At 38.1% G+C, this 20480-nt stretch overlaps 1 protein-coding gene across 2 annotated transcripts in view; it reads right to left on the reverse strand.

Annotated features, from left to right (window-relative positions):
• CDYL (chromodomain Y like) overlaps positions 1 to 20480 on the reverse strand; it is a 106631-nt gene that overhangs the window by 48386 nt on the left and 37765 nt on the right. For both annotated transcript variants that reach the window (XM_080610415.1, XM_080610414.1), the window contains one exon: positions 7594 to 8260. In XM_080610415.1, coding sequence (XP_080466541.1) covers positions 7594 to 8260 — 667 coding nt within the window. The remainder of the gene's footprint in view (positions 1 to 7593; positions 8261 to 20480) is intronic.

Consider the following 20480-nt stretch of genomic DNA (forward strand, 5'->3'; position numbering starts at 1 on the left):
TTTTTATCAACTTATAAGGATTAATCTTCTTTTCAAGAAAACACAGATTCGTAATGACAGTTCCCTTAGCAAACATGCACTCCGTCCACTTCACAGCCTTAACAGAGATGGGATATATAAGTTTTTTAAGAATTGAGACAGCAAGCGACCATCAAAGTTGTTGGTTACTCTGCCAGGCACAACTGCAAAAGGCACTGCACAAGTATTTCTGATTGCGCTTCACACTTCTACTGCGTTACCAAAAGCTGTCCTGAAATTCTACAATTTTCACAATGGTGGAATTAAAAAAACCTGTAGCCCAACGTTTTTACTCTATTGCTCAATCTGATCTTCAATACATTTTCTCTGCATAGATGTGTGCAAAGTAGGATGAAGCAAGCCCTGTAAACAGGGCCTTTGCTTCACAGTGCTTCATCTTCCCTAAGTTTCAACACAGCAAGTATGACAAATGTGTTCTCAGATATTACTTTTGTCTCATGTTGGTACAAGTACTGCAGGAGAATGTAATGGCTGATCATTATTGACCTCACCAGAGCAGTCAAGACAGACTTGTACTCCAGATCCTCAGTCTGTGTAAACTAATACATCATCAGGAGAACTGTACAGCCAAGAGCTTTATGTTTACCAGTGGGCCTGCAGGTGTAATATAAATATCAGTGAAAATAACAAGAGTTTTTCCATCAACGTAGGTTTGAGGATTTTCTATGCAAATGGACTATTTTTTGAGGACTTTCTTGCCTAGTTTGGGGTTTTCTGTTTGTTTGTTGGGTTTTTTTGTGCATGTGTGTTTGGGGTTTTTTTTAATATATTTTATCCAGTTTTCATTAAAGGTTTTTCAGGGACAGTATTAAAACAAGGAAAAAGCATGTTTCTGTCTCCCTCCCCAGGGACACATCCTCTCCCTTCTTAGTCACTTCCAGAAGGTTGATAAAAATAAGCCTGTCCTTAAAGGAGCAGTTGGTTAGGCCATATTATAACCTGTGGTTTGGGGTCAGGGAAGCAGGGGAAAGGAATGGGACCACTCTTTTCTAAGTAGCTACCTTTTATACCAGCTTAGCTTTATCAAAAGTCTACACTGCAGAGCATCCAACTGGGGCATCTCTGTTCTAAGCATTGGAGGAAGGCAGAAAAAAGAATAAACCAGTCACTTATGCCTTATGTTCTCAGGAAACAGCCTTAGAACTCAAGCAAACCCTGCACTTAAATCCTGATTTATTATTATGATAATCTATTGACATAAACCAATACGGCCCTGAATATGAGAGATTTTCACAAGGACTTGTCAACCCTCAAGCACCCTGTACAGTAACAATAATCTGTACCAAGAGCTGCACAAGCAGTGGGGCAGGGGCAAGACAAAACCCAGAACAGTGTGGGATAACAGATCAATTTTCCACACAATAGAGACCATCCAGTCTACCGTATTTCTAAACACTTTTGCATTTATATTAACCCAGAAAATACAGATAAACAAGAAAATGGCAACAATTCTGAATATTATTTCAGTTATATAAGCTGAAGAACTTGAAAATGACATAGTAATACAGATGGAAGAATTGCTGGTAGGTTAAAATGTTGCAATACAGTGCATTAGAGAAGTAATAATGTGAACTTTTAAGGAATAAAATCTAAATGAAATGCAGCTTCTGAAGAAAAAGAACACAAAGGTGTCTTTAAGATTGATTAAATGAAAACTGTTTTACTCTTTACTCTTAATGATTTGCTAAATGCATACACAATAGAAGATACAAAATTACACACTGCTGCATTTGACAAAGAAGTTTAACCAGTAATTTCAGAAGTTAGACAGGCTTTACAAAGGACTTTAACCCATTTCATAGGCTTTTGTTTGCACTAATAAAATACTTGGTTGCTTTCCAGATCACTCAGCAGAGATCAAGCCACCATCCAAGTGCAACTTACAAACACACTGAAAAAGGAAGTTCCTGTCTTACTGCTTTTTTTTGGAATCGCATTTTACTACTTAACCAAACAAAAACAAACAAAAGAAGAGCTCAAAGCTGCTTCTGTCCTTCCAGGATGCTAAAAAGAAATCCAAAAAACTTCAACTTTCCTTTAGTTGTACTGTCCACTCTAATTCACACAGCAACGAACTTCTACAACTCTCCTCTTGATATTGCTTTTTGAGAGGGTTATATGCATATAGCTTGTGGTCTATTTGGAAAATTAATGTGGTTCATGCCCAATACACCATTGTCAACTGCTATGCTCTTCCCATGAGACTCGAGAGTGGCCTAACGAGCTGCGCTGGTGACAGTGAACTGTTCCTCACGTAAAGCCCAATCCCAGACACAAAAAGAGTGAGGGAAGAAAGTAACTGGGAGAACTTGGGAGGGAAATGGGTGAGCTTCCCTCACCCTAGGGAACAGGGAGCCACTAAACTCTGTCCAGCTTGGCTTGGTATTGTACTGAAAATGTACATTTCTCCCTGGTTCCAGTTGCCTCCATAAGCACTTCTACACTTGCTTGGTTCCTGTCGAAGCTAAAGCTATCAGACACTTAACCAAACAACAGACACTATTTTCCCTGGGTGTTACAGTGGATTTTTGGTTTTCTGAATCTGTGGTTTTTAATCTCATAAGCTGCTTTAGGTAAGGGAGAGAACAGGTAAGAAACAGACCTTAAGTTGACTCATTTTTTTCTTGATGCCTGGCTTTTCTTTTGGTGCTAATACCATTGTTTTGCGATAACAGCAGCACCATTATCCAATTGAAAAAGCAGCAGACACCTTGTAGGGTGAGATACTGCAATCATCTTTGTATTCTCAGACAGTCTGCTACTCCTGCAAGTTATTCATCTGAATTAATTCATGCAAGGAGGGAGATGCTAATGCCGCTGTTCACATTGGCAGTGCTTGTCTGCCTAACAAGTGATGTAATTCATTGCATTTCTTGTATTTCTTTTCTTCCCGTATGCCAGCCACCAGCCTGCCTTATTCTAATTATAACATATGCAGCTAGATGTGCTCTTCAAGCTCATTTTATACTTTAAGCTTTGTATGCCTTCCTGCCCAAAATATCCCTTTTTGTGGCATTTATTCTCAATTACATCCACATGTTGGACATTGTTAGCTAAATAGAAACTGTAGCTAGAAACAGCAATAGACATTGTAGAAACTGTATAGGGTGACCCAAAAAACAAACAAAAAACCTAGGATCTGCCAAGCAATGGCACCTGGTTTATGGTCAAGCTTTGCAGAAGGTGAACAATCAATACAGGTATTTAGTCCTTTCTAAAACTGCAAGACAGCTCTCTAGCCCTGAGTGATTGACAGATGAGATTCCCTTTACAGTTTCACTTGTGCACTCTATTAAATAGAACTTCCCAATATATTAACAGTGTACTATGCCTAAAACATTTGCAATAAAATTTCAAAGCTAGTTTTTAATTCAATTTTGATAAAGGAAGCCTTCATAAACTTTGAAGGTATCAGAACTTACTGTTAAGACATAAGGCCACTTTTTCTCTTGCCTAGTTTTGAGTAATATACATAGCTTGTAGGTGCCATTAACATCTTTTCCACAACACTTCGTTTCTGTGGTGGTGTTTTTCTGTTTCATTCATCCACTTCAGGATCACTTCTATTAGCTTTTCATAACAGCTGATGATCAACACATATTTCAAAATACCAGAAGCACAGCAACGTTCATTCAGTGACCCATTCCCACTTCTTCCATATATCACCCTTCTTAGACTTGTATGTAGTATATTATCCCATTGACCCCGTTTTCAAGGCCAAACCTTTAAAATATGAACATTCAATACAACGGTTCTCTTTGTTTAAAAAATATACTTTGGATAGTGACTAGATTTTAGTGTGCTGAAAGCACCAACTCCCACAGGAAACATTACTGTTATTTTATTCCCCTGGTATTCCCCTGCATATTTGTATAAATATTTGCTGATGCCTTTTCTGAGACTGTAGGAACTTTGGAACAAGAACTGCATCATGGCAGTTTGTCTCGTGAAAAGCCAGACAAGGTATTACAATAACATCAGTATTTCCTAGTAATTGCAGTCATGGGATATTCCTATGCATACAAGTTCTTTTTTTCCTGATGTGTACTTTTACTCTAAATGAAATAAAAATAAAAATCAAAGCTGAGGAAAACAAAAACCAGAACAGACTAAACACTGAAGAGTTTCATCATCCTGAATTGGGACGAAAAAACTAGCACTAGTCACACAAAAGCAGTCACAGCAATAATCTCAAGATTAGGGACACTCTTTTCATATTAAAATTTTAAATTATTTTTCAAACACTATTTTAAAAAAGCCCAACACCTAAATTTGCTTTAATTAAAAAAGTCTAATTTTTTTAAGGCGTAGTATATATTTTTCTAGAATTTCTTAAAGATATGCCATCCAATTAACGATTTCTGTTTTGACTACTGGGTTTTCCCAACGGAATTGTTATAATAATAACTCCTAAACCAGCTCAAGTAAAAAGTTATTTTTCAAAACATGCTTTTGTCTTCCTGACAACATGCTCCATGTGGAAGTAGGAACTCTTTAAAATTAGCAGAAAGTGTATGTGGAGGAGGTGGGAAATTTGGAAAGAGTGCTCCAAATGCCAGATCTATCTATATTATTAATATGCCAGATCTGGTGCATGTGAAGATGAAGGTATGAATTTGACAGTGTTTCCCCTCAATGAATACCTCTCATGATGTATGATTCCTCAGGCTGGTGTTGAAAGTGTGATAGGTGTCCATTTAAGACAGAAGGAATGCCTTAAGTAAGGAGTGAAACGGGATCCTGCATTGTGACAGTCCCATGCAGAGGAGGGAGCGAAGCTCTGATTTGCTACATTTTGAATGAATAGCAGTGTGAAGTTAAAAATAAAAACAGCAAGAAGAGCACAGCTTTAATGAAGAGATAGAGAATGGATCAGCTCAGGAAGCTCCAAGGCCAAGCTAGCTGTAGGAGATAGGGCTGCCTCTCTTGGCTTTTCTCTAAATAAAGATTCACTCTGGCCATGCAGAACAGCTGAATTGGAGCCTGGGCTTCTGTGGAAAAGGTATCTGTCCAAGAAATTCTAAAAGCTAGTAAAAAAAGGCTGATGTCAGATATAAATGTAAAGGTTTTTTTGTTTGTTTGTTTTTAACTTTGTTTCTAAATTTCATAATCTGAGAATTACTGCACAATTTCGATGTTACCCCCCAAAAGTGTTGCAGATAAGCATAACAGCCTGCAAAGTTGTAGTAAATTTGGGTATTTAGTTTCCGTCTCCTAGTGCACTGAGGTGCTCAGCCTGGGGACTAGTGACAGTGTATCAGGACAAAGAGGGAAAGCCTCAGTTAATGTGTTTGTACTAATATACGCCTCCAGCAGCAGGCAGAAGGTAGAAACATATTCTGAATTTTTGGGAATCTGCATATTGTGACTATCTCAGTGGCTCTCCTTCTTTGATCTACACCTCAAGATTCCACGAAAATGTATGAGAAAAAACTCATATTGCCATCATTTCTAGGATCAATTGAGAGCTTTCATTGGTAGTTGCCCAGACAAATGCCTAAGAAGAGCTGAAGGAGGTGGTGATATTGAGGAAATTGTAACATATCAGTGAAATGGATAAATGAACCTTAGGTAATACTTTATGTGTCACCTCTGTTCCTGTGCAGGTCTTTCCACTTGATGACCCGTAACTGGGCCCTCACTGTACCACTATTATCTGAGCAAAAAATTGGTGGGAATGATTTACTCATTTGTGGTTACTCATCTACCCCAAAAAGGCCCTTTGTGTACCTTTTCTTTTCTGAATGCCATGAGGCAAAAGCAGAGCTTATCAATCACTTCACTAAGAACAACACCATACTCCAAAATGCATATTGATTGTCATAAAACTATCATGCTTGCACACACACTCCTCTACCTCACCTACTTAGAAAACTCTTGTACTGGCATTTCTTGCATTTTCCCCTCTAGCTTTGTTTGCATCCTCTAAGATTTACATTCCTTCTTTAGCCCATGCAAAGGAAGAGATATTCCTGGCATCTGTGTGTGCATTACCATGGTTACCTAGTTCATCTGCAGCAAAATGGGTTGGTCCATGACCTGACACTGCAGCTCCAAGAGCATATTCCTCCCTTGTCCACTGCTTTTCCCCAGCTGTTTTCTTGGAAAATCTGAATGCAACAGTGGGGCACCCAACACAAATTCTCCCAAAGACTTCAACACATTTTTCGCCTGTATAGTTTGTCTCTAAGCATGTCTTTTGGCAAGGCCTGTCCTTGGTTTTCAAGCAATTTTTCCAGCAAGCCATCATCAATAGCATACCTGCAGATTCTACCCGCGGCATTTTATTTATTTAAGGACACAGAATTACACTTCATAATTGAGCCTCAAAAGCATGCTTACAAGAACACCTGTGACTACAAAACAACCTGGGTCTGTCAGGGAAGAGCCAAAGTTTGGGGCACAAGAATGATGACCATGAAGTCTTAAATGAGGGTCTCACCTGGGTGAAGGGAACAAACAGCTTCCTCGCACCAAAGTAGTTTGGGTTTCACTGGTATCGCAAAATTTACAACACAAGCTGAATAACCTGTCATCTACTGAGATAATAGCAACCCAGGCATCAAACCTAGATAAGCTCTCAATATCAAATGAGATACAAACAACAAAATATTGATAAAAGAGAATGAAGACAGAATTCAATCCAGGCAGAAGGCATAAGTAGTTCCACATCTGGCTCAAATTTTCACTGAAACAAAACTTACCAACTTGGCTTTTTTTAAGCAACATCATTCTCACAGTTTTTTTTCTGGGCATATTTATAACAAAATAGATACATCAACTGTTATGAAGAATGCTCAAGTGAGTCCAGAGGAGGACCACAAAGATGATCAGAGGGCTCAAGCACCTCTCCTATGAAAGTGGGCCTTCTAGTACCTAAAGGGGTCCTACAAGAAGGGACTTTTTACAAAGGCATATAGGGATAGAACAAGGGAGAACGGATTCAAGCTGACAGAAGGGTGATTTAGATTAGATATTAGGAAAAAATTCTTCACTATGAGGGTGGTGAGACATAGGAACAGGTTCCCCAGAGAAGCTGTGGATGCCCCATCCCTGGAAATTCTGAAGGTCAGGCTGGACGGGGCTTGGATCAACACAGTCTAGTGGAAAGTGTCTCTGCCCATGGCAGGGGGGTTAGAACTAGATGATCTTTAAGGTCCTTTCCAACCCAAATCATTCTATGATTCTATGACCTATTCCCATAATTTATGTTTCTAATATTTATACCAAATATGACCTTTTTAAATAAAGCAATGAGTTAATCTCTGGAAATGGTACACTGATTATGTGTACCACATAATGTCAAGGCAAACACAGATGTATCTCATGGTGATTCTGAAAACACAAATATCAATGAATCTCTGCGAGGAAAACAAAAGCTGGCAAAATTCAAAATGGCTTTGTAGCCATATAGCTATGGAAAATAAAGTTGTGAAGTTCTCCAGACTTGATTTAACATGGCTGAAACAGACTGGTAATTTGTTTGCATCTGAACAGCAAAAAGGATCACTCAAATGAAAAATCTACACAAAAATGATCAACTCGTACACATACCTTTTCCATTTATTGTTAATGCTGATGCAATTGTGGCTGTTACTGGCACTGGCAATTGTGGCACTAATGGATGTATCCTTGGTCGGCTGCCCATCCTAGCACGCTCTGCACCGGGTCCTAATAAAGCTCCCACTGGTTTTTCTGCTGCTACTTCTGGTGCTACAGAGTCTTCTTGATCCTGTTCTATATGGTCCATTTTATCCGGGCTTTCGTTCTGGAAGCCATCAACTGTTGTCCGGCTCTTCATTGGACTTTTGGGCACTAGGATTTTAATACCTGATTTTGCAAGGTCCATATTTTTCCTTCCAGAAAGAGATGGTGAACTGTTTTTCCGGAACTTCTGGGTGGCAGAAAAGAGTTGATTATTTTTTGACTCATGGTCTTTACCCATAACTAAAGATTTAGTAGATGTCTTTGAAAAAGAACTATTGGTAGATCTAGAGATTTGTTTTCTGGCATTATTTGGAGAGGTCCTGTTTGTCCTGGTTAATGTGCTTTCTTTCTGCTTTTCATTGTGGCGTCTGTTAAATTCATGTATATATTCCTCACAATTAACAAGGTGCTGCTCTGGCTCCCAAGTATCATCTTCACTGTCGTATCCTTTCCATCGCACCAAATATTCTGTTTTTCCCTTCTTGTTTTTCCTTTTGTCAACAATTCTCTCTACCTGTCAAAAAGGAAAATTAAATATTAGACAGGGACATATGTAAGTAACTTGCATGCCAATAATTTGTTAAGTGGAGACAGATTTAAAGATACTTTTATAGTTCTGTAATTCTGTATTGGAGATCTATAGCTTACAGTCTTTCACTGCTGACAAGAAATTCCTCTCTTTAAACTTCTGATTGTTACTTCCATCTCATAAAAGATGTTCTAAAACACCAAAATTGTTCTTCACTAAGTATTTTGCATGCACAAGAATCTGAATATGAGACATTACAGTCAAGAAGCAGCACTGGCCCCAGCAAAGTTTTGACACCAACTTCAATGTGGATAGGATTTCCCTCTCTGAATATAGAGATCATGTTTAAATACGCTGTATAAACACAGTGTGTTTACCTTATAAAACGTATCAATTTGATATTGTTTGAATAATTTGCTTGCTTAGCATAAGGCATATGAGAGTATCCCTTACTTACAATGAGCTATCCTTCCGCTACCAGGGACAATACGGTACAGCTCAGAAACTGGGACAATTTTTTTTTTTTTTTTTTGAGGTTGTTTCTCTCGTGAAAACAGAGAACTTGTTTTGGCCAGTCTTTGATACACGTACTTGAACAAATTACCATGCCTCACTTATCTGCAAATAGAGATGATATTTGTGTCACAAGTATTAAGCATGCACATGCTACACCTGCACGTGGGACTCACAGGCTAGAGGAATTCAGGCACTGGGGGGCAAAGCCCACAGGGCAGACAGCAGCAGCTGCAGGGACAGAGGATCATGCCTTGTCCCAAAACTCATGCCAATCTTGCTACTCCTGGAGAAAGGGTATTCTTCTACAGAAAAGAGACGTAAGTGCAAAGCTAGTTTCAAGATTATCCCTTCTCATTTAATTTCTCCTACTCAGGTTGATCCTTCTGGTAAATCCTCCGGCCCATTTAATTTCAGCTAAGGGACCAAAACAGCTTTCTTCCCCATCTCCATCTTCTTTTTGGTTATTAAAAAAGCAAGGGGGAGGGATGGGACTATCACTTATTTCACTTATTAATTTAACTCCTAGCCCCTGATAAACAAAGACCACGCATGTAAGCCAAAACCACATATACCTAGAAGAACCTCTGAAGACCAGTAACATTTATTGGAGTGGCACTCACCAAATGAAGCATTTACAGAAATGTTTGGAAAGGGTGAAAATATGAGTACGTATGGTATACATATATATTGTATACACATATGGAATATGATTCATTACCAAATCACATTACTGTTAACAGTAGATTCTCTTAGGAGTACACCTTAGTCTTATATGTGACGTTATCATAATGCACTGCCTCGTTTTCTACAGTGAGGTTAAATGATTACTATTATATTGCTGCTGAGATTATAATAATTACACATCCTACAAATTCATGTGATACCCTGCAGGTGTTGTACTATGCTGTCCTATCATTAACATGTTACATAGCTCTCTTCGAATAGGTCTCAAAAAACCCAACCAAAACAATAACACACAAATAAAATCAAACACAAACTAGCTCCACCTTCACCTTGTTACTCAGTTGTACAATTCAATACATTTTACAAGTATTATAATGCAATACAAATTGTCCAAATATTATTTAAAATGTTAAAATATGTAAAAACCATTTTTATTCTGGTTATTTCACTTTTTAGTAAAGTCACTGTGCTTAAAAAGCCATGCAGCTACAAAAATGAAACTATTGTTTTTCTATGAAATGTTATTTAAGAGCATCTTAACAAAAATGCTACCCCTAATAATAAAGTGATTATGCAGAAATGCGCATCCTTTTTTTTTTTCAGTAGACACTGCATCCAAAGACTTTCAAGTATTAAGCCAGAAATGTTAAATTAAAACTTACAAATAAACCAATGAATCAAACCTGATATATTGTCAAAAAACCACCAACACCCCAATTACCACTATAGTCTTGGTTATCCTCTCTCAACCTTCTAAAATAGATTTTAAAACTATGATTCTCAGAGAAAGATCTCTACCACTAGAAAGGCAGCTTTATTTTTTAGCAGGAAATCTTTGTAAGAAACAGCATTGATTACTAGGCACAAAGTTCTACTAATGTCTTTCAATACTGAAAGGCCACCCATAAACGACATGCCCTTTTCAAGTACAAAGCTATCCCTCTCATCCAAAAAACCAGATACCTTGCAGAGATAACAGATGAACTCTAGAACAGGAGATGCAAAAATCCATTCCCAACCCCATGATTTATAGAACAAACAGAAATGCATAAAGAAAACCATTATATTTAGCTGTATTGTCCAAGCCTCCAACAAAACCTACTTTGACGTGGCTTCTTTTGATTAAAAGGAGGTATTTTTCCTAACCCATTAATTCTTCTTGAAGACAACTTATTTCTATTTTATTTACAACACAAAAATTACAGCAATTAACCTGTGATACACAATTTATCCTGTGGCTTTAGAGCTTTAGTGAGGGACTTTTTGGATTGCCTCAGCTTGATTAGTCTAATTCCCCTAGGACCACTTGAAAAACTACTTAGGAATATTCTGCCTCAATACTTTTGCTGATGATGACAGCTACATAAGTGTTTTTCATCCAGAGCCGGGAAGAGGAAGCTGGAATGCTTCCATGACGTGCACAAGGTTTGAGTATAAAACAGGAATAGGAATATCCATCCTGAACTAGTGGCTTATTTAAACTTTCATTGCAAAAACAGTGACTACAAACTTGTATTTCTCTTTTTCTACTGAAAAAAAAGAAAGCTTTTCAAAGTCTCCCACATCTACTTTGGTGTACAGTCATGTGACATAATATGAAATACAATGCAAGACACGTCACAGTCTTATGTTAGAAGATACTAACAACTTACATCCAAATATTAAAAAAGCAAACAAACAAAACAACCACACACATAAAAAAAGGGAATCTAACTGGATAGGGAAAAAAAGTCTAAAGTCAGCTAACACGCTGGAACACTTAGGTAACATCTGCATGGGTAGTATTGCTTTTCCCCTCACTACCGTTAACTTGGAGCTGAGCAGGTGCTTTTCGGATTTTATGCCAAGATAGTTCAGAGTTAAAAACTGGCAGAGTGCCCCTAAGCACCAAGGGAAGAGCAAGACCACATCCTTTGCCATAATCATGGCAGAAATGCTGGTAACAACTAGTTCATGTAAACTACCATTTCCACAGTGTCCAATGCCTTGTGCCATGGGGTAATATTTCTTTTTAGCAATTAGAAGATCCTGCACTGTCAGGATTTGCCATTAATGGTTAAGTTTCCAAGTGTTGCAGTAGAATCAAAATAGAATGGAAAATTATATAAAAAGAAAAGATAAAAAAAGTACGAGGGAAAGTTATCAGGCAAAAGATAACATCTCCCAGTTTATTTTAGCATGCTAAATTATCACTTTCCCCACATGGGGTAGCGATCAATAACACTCAAAACCTCAGCCAACAGAAAAACTAACAGAAAAACAACATGCTGCTCAGAGGTATAATCCAACAGTGGAGTGCCCAAATTATAATCCCACATACCATAATTATATCTGAGATTTCCCGTCTGTAAGACAGTAAATTTCCCTTCCTTGAATGTGGTGAGAACTGGTTCATGTTTGCTTTCTCTCCCGGAGGAAGCAGATACTTTGATTTTAATTGCTTTTATTAGCAAAATATACCACATTTACACTTTTTCAAAAACCAGACAAGAACAAGATAAGGTTACAGGCCAAACTGCTGTACGGCTACAGCTATCCTGGTTGAGAATGGCAGCACTGTAACTGCTCCTCCTTGCCCTGTACTGAGACAACAGCTCCTCCCCATCTGTAAGCACTTCTTCTGTAATTATTCCCTAATGTAGTTCTGTCAAAGTGACCTGGTTTACATATTAAGAATACCTGAGCTAATGTAGGCATCCTGAAATAACTGGTTTGGAGAGCAGCCGCGTATGCAGTATTTTCTGACGCATCTAAAAGCACTGCAACTTTCAGCAGAGGACAACAAACACCTATGGGCAGGACAGGCACAGAAGTCACTTCATTATGCTGTGGTCAGAAAAAGGACATGCAGTCTTAATTGATGGTGGAAGATCTTTAGTTCAGGTCAACAAAAGTAAGCATAAAATTCAAAAGGTAGTTCTCAGTCTAAAGCACTGTAATTTGGGCATATTTGTAAACTCTATAAGAAGGATATTCTCTGTGTGTAAGTCTATATGAATCCTTTATATATATAAAAAGATCATACTTTCATTTAACAGATTTCAAGAGATTAAACTAAAAGTACAGTACTTGGGGGAGGGCAACAAAAAACAGAATGAGCAAAATAAACATAAAAGTAAGCATGTAAATATTCAAAGCACTGCCTTGTTTATTACAAATCCATTTTCTATTCATATCATAGAATCACAGAATCATAGAATAGTTAGGGTTGGAAAGCACATTAAGATCATCTAGTTCCAACCCCCCTGCCATGGGCAGGGACATCCCACACTAAACCATGCCACCCAAGGCTCTGTCCAGCCTGGCCTTGAACACCTACAAGGATGGAGCAGTCACAACTTCCATGGGCAAGCCATTCCAGTGCCTCACCACCCTCTCAGTAAAGAATTTCCTCCTTATATCCAATCTAAACTTCCCCTGTTTAAGTTTGAACCTATTATCCCTTATCCTATCACTACAGTCCCTAATGAAGAGTCCCTCCCCAGCATCCTTATAGCCCCCCTTCAGATACCGCAAGGCTGCTATGAGGTCTCCACGCAGCCTTCTCTTCTCCAGGCTGAACAGCCCCAACTTTCTCAGCCTGTCTTCATACGGGAGGTGCTCCAGTCCCCTGATCATCCTCGTGGCCCTCCTCTGGACTTGTTCCAACAGTTCCATGTCCTTTTTATGTTGAGGACACCAGAACTGCACACAATACTCCAAGTGAGGTCTCACGAGAGCAGAGTGGAGGGGCAGGATCACCTCCTTCGACCTGCTGGTCACACTCCTTTTGATGCAGCCCAGGATAAGGTTGCCTTTCTGGGCTGTGAGCTCACGCTGAAGCCAGCTCATGTTCATTTTCTCATCGACCAACACCCCCAAGTCCTTCTCTGCAGGGCTTCTGTGAAATCTCTTCTCTGCCCAACCTGTAGCTGTGCCTGGGATTGCTCCCACCCAGGTGTAGGACCTTGCACTTGGCATTGTTAAACTTCATCAGGTTGGCATCAGCCCACCTCACAAGCGTGTCAGGGTCCCTCTGGATGGCATCCCTTCCCTTCGGCGTATCAACCGAACCACACAGCTTGGTGTCATTGGCAAACTTGCTGAGGGCGCACTCAATTCCACTGTCCATGTCACCGACAAAGATGTTGAACAAGACCGGTCGCAACACCGATCCCTGAGGGACACCACTCATTACCGGTCTCCAGCCGGACATCGAGCCATTGACCACAACTCTTTGCGTGCGGCCATCCAGCCAGTTCTTTATCCACCGAGCGGTCCACCCATCAAATTGATGTCTCTCCAATTTAGAGACAAGGACAATCATGTTCCTCTCTGTCCTCATATTCATCTCAGGCTAAATTAATTTAATAATAAGTTAAACAGAATAGCATCTACGTGACTCCATACTCTGTTGTCTTTAAATAGAGAAGAAAGTCTTCAACTAACATAACAAGGCTATGTTTACATTAGTGCTTTGGTTCAGAGCAATAGCACAATTTAGAAGCAAATCCTTCTCCCCTCCACACTATTTCCACTTACTGTGCAATGGTTTTATTCACAGACCACTCTTTGTATATGTGATGAGGATTCTTTATGGAGAAATATAAACTGGAAACAGAAATGTGCCAATGCAATGGTGTTATCAGTCATGCTTCAATCCCTAAGGGGCCACACAAGTCCAAGCAAATAACAGCTCTGCACAGTTTCAACACACATTGTAGCATGTATATTTGATCTTGAGAGGCTTCACTAAATGTAGGCCAAAATAGAAGTGCCACATAGCAGAGTATGTAGAGATGAGGTCAGAGCACCAGCTACAATACTCAACGGATTTTCTCCAGTTGAGACAAATTACTACAGTAGACTTTCCCCAGTTCAAAGACTGAATCTAGAATATATGCAAGTCTTGCACACATGTGTGTACTATATGTGAACAGTCGCCCTTGGTTAATTTGGAAACTGTTCCATATACAAATGGGACCTAAATGATCATCCATAGCAAATCAGCAATGTCTGTGAACGACTATGTCCTCTATTTATTGCAATCTTGCAGAGGTCAATGATAAACAGTATTCAAATACTTCTCACTATAAATAAAATAAACACATTCAACATTAAAATAATGCAACTCCTATATAGCAGCATACAACGCATGAGAACAGTTAAGTGCCAAGTTTTGCTTAAAGAAAAAGGAGAAAGTGGTTTTGGGGAGGCAGTTATTCAAAAGAAATTTAATGATGATGTCAAAATGCACCTGAAGGTCTGAAGAATTTGCACTAAAATCTTCAATTTATACATTGTATTAGAAAATACATTACTTACAATAGTATGGCTTAACTGAGTTTTGCTCATTGGTCACAGGAGATTGCACCAGCAGGTAAATTTTAAAACCAGCTTAACACACATATGTTCAGAATACAAAAGCCATAGTAGTGTGGTTTAAGTTCAAACAACATCATATAAAAATTACACTAGAATACCATATACATCCTGGAGTTCATCTTTACCGTAACTCCCAATATTTTACTCCCTTCGTGTTAGCCTGGGGGTGTACATGTAAGCCTGCCAGCATGTGCTTCTGGAGCTGACTGATTTGATTAGCAGGACAGAATGATTGGATTAACAGTTGATGAACAGCTGTAAACTGAGCCACTGCATCCTTATGGCATAACTGGCCACAGCATCTACACGGTGCAGGACTCTGGCTATGGTGATGACTGTAGTACATATATATTGTTCTGGAAACGAGAGCTGTACAAAATTAGTATGGATCAAATGTGGGCAGATTATTGCCTTTGTGTCAAAATAGCTAGAGCAGATGATATAGCTTTTGTGTTTCTTTTATGACAGCTCTGGGATGAGGGATGATACCTGATCTGGCCTAAGGCCTGCCAGTACAGAGTTCACATGCTCAACTGTCTTCTGGCAATTGGGACCAGCAGTATAAGTTTATACAGGATCCTTGCTTTGCAACCCGCAGCCACTCCTAACCTGCTTTTGAGGAGGCAGTGTGTGTAGTGAAGCTGGAACACATTCACACCCATGAACAGGAGTCACATAAAGGACTAATACACTTTAGGTAGTCCTTCATGTTAGAAGTGGAATCAAGAGAACCGTATATCTCAAACTTCCTTCCAGAAAGTAAATAACTGTGCTAAAACAAATTTTAAGCTTTCTCTTTTCCCCAAGCTTTACTTCATTCAAAGAATGTCCATTCTTTTAGGATTCCTGGACACAAGTCATGCAAGAGCTAACTTTGTGGCTCTCTGCAACACTCAACTACTATACTGGCCTGCAGGTCACAACTAAAGTTTTAATTCACACTCTGTATAAATTTCTTATTAAGTTGCCTATAAAAACACAATTGTTTCAGTGAAGCTCATAATTTATCATCAGCTTTATAACTTATATCCTTTCAAAGTGTTAACAAAGACAATAGACAAAATAATTACTGCATTCTCATCAACGAGCCAGTGGTTCCAGGGAATCACAGCTGTGGTGTGTGCCATGCCTGGCTGCACACCCACCTCCTGAAAAGGCACTTTAGGAAGTTCTATGCCTCGTACTTACATTCAACAAACTCGGTATAACTGTACCTGCAACTCCTTTACGATCTACTGAAAAATACAGTTTGCAATCAGAAAAAAGGCCTTAGTAAGGAGCCTTTTCCATAGAGGACACCAGGGAAATTGGTGGGGAGGGAGTGCCTGTGACACAATCATTTTGCCTTAGAGAATTAAATGAGAATGCTGAGATTTACTTCCTCACAAGTCAGCGCTGATGATTGATGCTAAAATGTGAGCATCACAAATCTTTCCAGATACAATTTACATTGAAATAATCAAGCAAGTTGCAGTGCAAGTTACAGCCTAGTACAGAATTGATCAACTGCTTTAACTGTAGTTATCCAACTATTGCAAAAATGGTTAGAAAAATCTCGTCAACTCACTGTTCATAATTGTTCAAACCTTTTTTTTTTAAAAAAGAGATAAAACAGACTTACACATTTTCTACTGGGCACAAAAGCAGACTGAAAATACATGAAAAGCTGTACAAATACTGAATATAAACAAACACCTGCAACACTGGATTCTTACCAAACATGCACAGTTTGAAGAAAGAACAAGTAGTGTCAAATAGGCTTATTGTCTTAAATGGAAATGGCCCTAATCAAAAGGAACTATTAAAAATTACTAGCATTTGATTCAAGATATACATTTTGGGCAGTCAAAGCTATTACACAGGCATTATTGTGTTATTAAGTTATTAAAAAAATTCTCATTGCTCGTTATTAGAAGATCTCAGCATCACCTGCACACAGAATTCTAAAGGAAATGCTTCCCATCTTCAATTCATTTGTAAAAGCTATATCCCACGAAGCAAATCCTGGATCTTATATTTTTTAACTCTAAGGTAAATATTCTGCCTGCACTTGTCAAATTCTCTTGCTGGTATCTCTCCACAGCAGTCATGAGAAGTGCAGGTCTCTAACATGGCACAACCAACACTATACCAAAGAAAAAAAATAGAAAACTATATCATGTATTTATTACTGGCAACTGGCAATACAAAAGACAAAATTATCACCCAAAATTGGTCATGGTTTTGGATGTGATAATTCAGGAAAACGTAGTAATCAACTAAAGCTACCTCACAGTAAGAACTTCAACAGCTTGATTACTATTTATTTAAAGTATAAGACCAATAGAAACATTGTTACTTCATCCTTCAGCTAGAATAATACAGAGTAGCAGATGAAGAATTTGTCAACACTAAGCATCAAGACTATGGACTTTTACTTTCAAAGCAGGAGAAACTGAACCTTGAATCTTGAACAGTGCTAAAATACAGACTCTATAAAGACAAGTGACTGATAGAGATTCAAAATATTTTATCTAAAAAGAGTGCTTTAAGGAGAGAGCAGGTCACAGCAAAACCGCACTCCAAATACGTTAGAGAACACTGGCACAGCTAAGCAAACTTCAGAAACGGGAACTGTAACAAGAAAGAGGAACAGAAAAAAAAAAAAGAAAAATCACAGGACTGTTGAAGAGTGAATTTGGTATGCTGTACCCACTTTATCAAATTCCACTTAATTCTACAATAACACTTCTATCCACCAACACCAAACAAGGCTTTTTAGCAGCCTACTGCTTGCAGAAGGGACAGTGGCATGAGTCTGCTACTGTAGGTCAATAGACCAAACCTCAGTAAGAAGGGACACAGACCTCATAGAAGCTCTTTGAAGCTTCTTAGGAAGCTCTTTTTCCTTTTTTCTTGCAGAGGTCCTTAGATGCTTGTCCTAAATAAAGATAGTAGAGATAGCTTTCTTGGGAATCACTGCATACAAGACACAATATGCACTTGTAACCTCTTACCAGGCTCTTCTCACCTTTGCACCAAAAGCTTATTTCAGCAAGACATAATTCAGGCTTCTAGATAAAAGACCATGACTGCATTTTTGTTTTCAAATACAGAAAAACACATTAAACAGTTCCAGACAATAGTAAAGAATAACATTATTTACTGGGTCTTCCTGTATTCCTTACCTCAATTCCACCACCTTCTAGAATGTGCTGTATATTAGCACAGGTCCCCAGTCACTCTGTCTGCAATATGACTTCCCTCAGTACTTGAAATAATCCCATCTAGAAAAGCTAGTGATATGAAAATTTCCCCTAATTAATCAACCTCAGGGCTGCACAGCTGCCTCTTAGTTCTGACATTAAGCTTCTCTATATGATTTATTAGTAGATGAATTATATTTCCAGTTGGAAAAAGGCATTTCTCTGGTTTAGGCCTCAAGTCCCTCTACCTCCCCAGCTTTTAGTCTTGACCTAAACTCTTGTTCCTTATTTAATACCACTGCAGTGGAGTGTGACTCCACTCTAATTTTCTTTTGAAACCAGGCTGTGTGGTACCAATAAAGCCATGCGATCACTGGTAACTCTGCTTGGCAAAGATTCTTCCAGCTTGCCAATTTTAAAATTTATTCAAAAAAGCAGGGAAGTTTTATAATGTCCTTCCAGTGTGTACATTCCTAACAACAACAAAATCAGAGTACATACAAGTAAGTCCGTGATCTTTGGCACATAATTAAGTTTTAACTAAGCCAGCACATGACACATTAATAGAACAAGTTTTGCAATAAGGTGTTCAAATGACTTTCTTATTTCACCCATGTTTGTAACTTTCCTAAACCTCATTTTTTCATCCTTCAAACATGCCAATTGGAAATAAAACTAGCCACATTTCATCACTTTATAACCTCCTGCTGGCATAATTAGACTGAAAATATATTTCCAATAATTACGAATTTCCCAAATTGTATCTAATGTTTTAGGCATGATACATACTTTTTAACATCACTCGTCATTCAGCTTAACACATTACACTGATATTACAAGTCCTGAATTAAAGGGACTGATGCCTACAAGATTTTCTTCTATTGTCTTTTGAAGATATGCACTGTCTTAAGCTCAATTATATACTGATCCTACCCAGCACCCATTCCTATGTGCATGCTAAAAGTAACATACACTAGATATTAATCTATGATATGAACCACTCAATGCTGGTTCATAAAACATGTTGTTTCATCTCAAAATCCCCCATGCCTTGTAATGCCAACAAATAAGCATGAAAAGTGGTTTAGGCTTGGAAAATGGCAGCTTCATTAACAAGTTAAACTCATTTTTCAATAATTCAGATTTTTTTAAAAAAAGCTAGGTAGCTGCAACTTCTCTATTACATGGTTAACAATAATTTCTGAGGTAATAGAGACATAAAAACTTTCTGCAGAAGAATCTCTATTCACTATGCTCTGGAACGAAGTAAAATAAGAAAAAATACACAACTTCCAGAATTGGGTAATAAAACAAACAAACAAACAAACAAAAGTTATTTGTTACTCAAAACACTTCCTGTCCATTATTTTTGTCCAAAAAACATTGTCTCAAAATTGGCCGTAGCATGAAGTAGCCAATGATCTCTTAATAGAACACTCGAAAACTGTGCTCTTTGAGGTCATAATGCAGACATTAAAGAAACCTAAACTACTTGTTCTACAGATTTTGCCAATGCTCTTCAAAGCATGTGCAAAGCCAGAGCTCGCTAAAAAGAACCATGGCTGAAATCTTCATATAGGCAGAAATGATATGCACTGCCATTCTCAAGAACATAGGAACCAAGCACAAATTTCCTTCTCTACTTGCACTCAAGTCTTTCCCTCTGCAGAGATATCATATAAAATAAATTGTCAACTTTCTATTATTACTATGAAAATATTTTAAGTAAACTACCATGTGCTGTTTTTCAGAGGAAGCACATATTTTTTCTCTATTTTCCATCAGATATGAACATTGTACTGGCTTTCGGTGCATCCTCAGCCTCCCGCTGTACTCACTTCTAAGATAACTCTGTTTAAAAGAGTGGTTCTTGGTGGAGGGAAAAAGAAATAAAAATAAATCTCTCATGCCATCTCCTTTGGTTTCAGTTGCTTTTTATCCCTTTCTCTATATTTGTCCCTGTCTGTATCTGATACAATTTGCAGTAATTTTCCTAATTCCACATCATAGTTTGCTCTCCAAGTAATGCATTGAGGATTTTATACTATAACAGTGTATTAAACCCTTATTAATTTCTCTAGTTTCAATACAGAAGTAATTTGTAAAATATCTTACAAAATAACAGTTTTTATTTTAAAAAAACAAAATCATTGTGTAGACTAGTCTATGCAGCTGTTTCTGGTACAGTCACTGTTCACAAACAGTTTTTATTATATATAAGGATTTTAAGTTAGGTCTGAACCTTTCTTTTTGCTATAGTTACGTATACAATTTCACTGATGGATCACAAGTTGTTATTTCTACATGGTATAAGCTGTAGAGAAAAAATGACTGTGTCACTTCTGTGTTTATGAAATAGACAAATTCACTAATGGGTGTGTGGAGAAGACTTAAGCATGTAATAAATACCCTGGCATCTATTTTCCCCTTCACTCTGTCTTTCATATTTAAAGTCA

The sequence above is a fragment of the Psittacula echo genome, assembly GCF_963264785.1.
Source record: "Psittacula echo genome assembly, chromosome: 2".
Taxonomy (NCBI): domain Eukaryota; kingdom Metazoa; phylum Chordata; class Aves; order Psittaciformes; family Psittacidae; genus Psittacula; species Psittacula echo.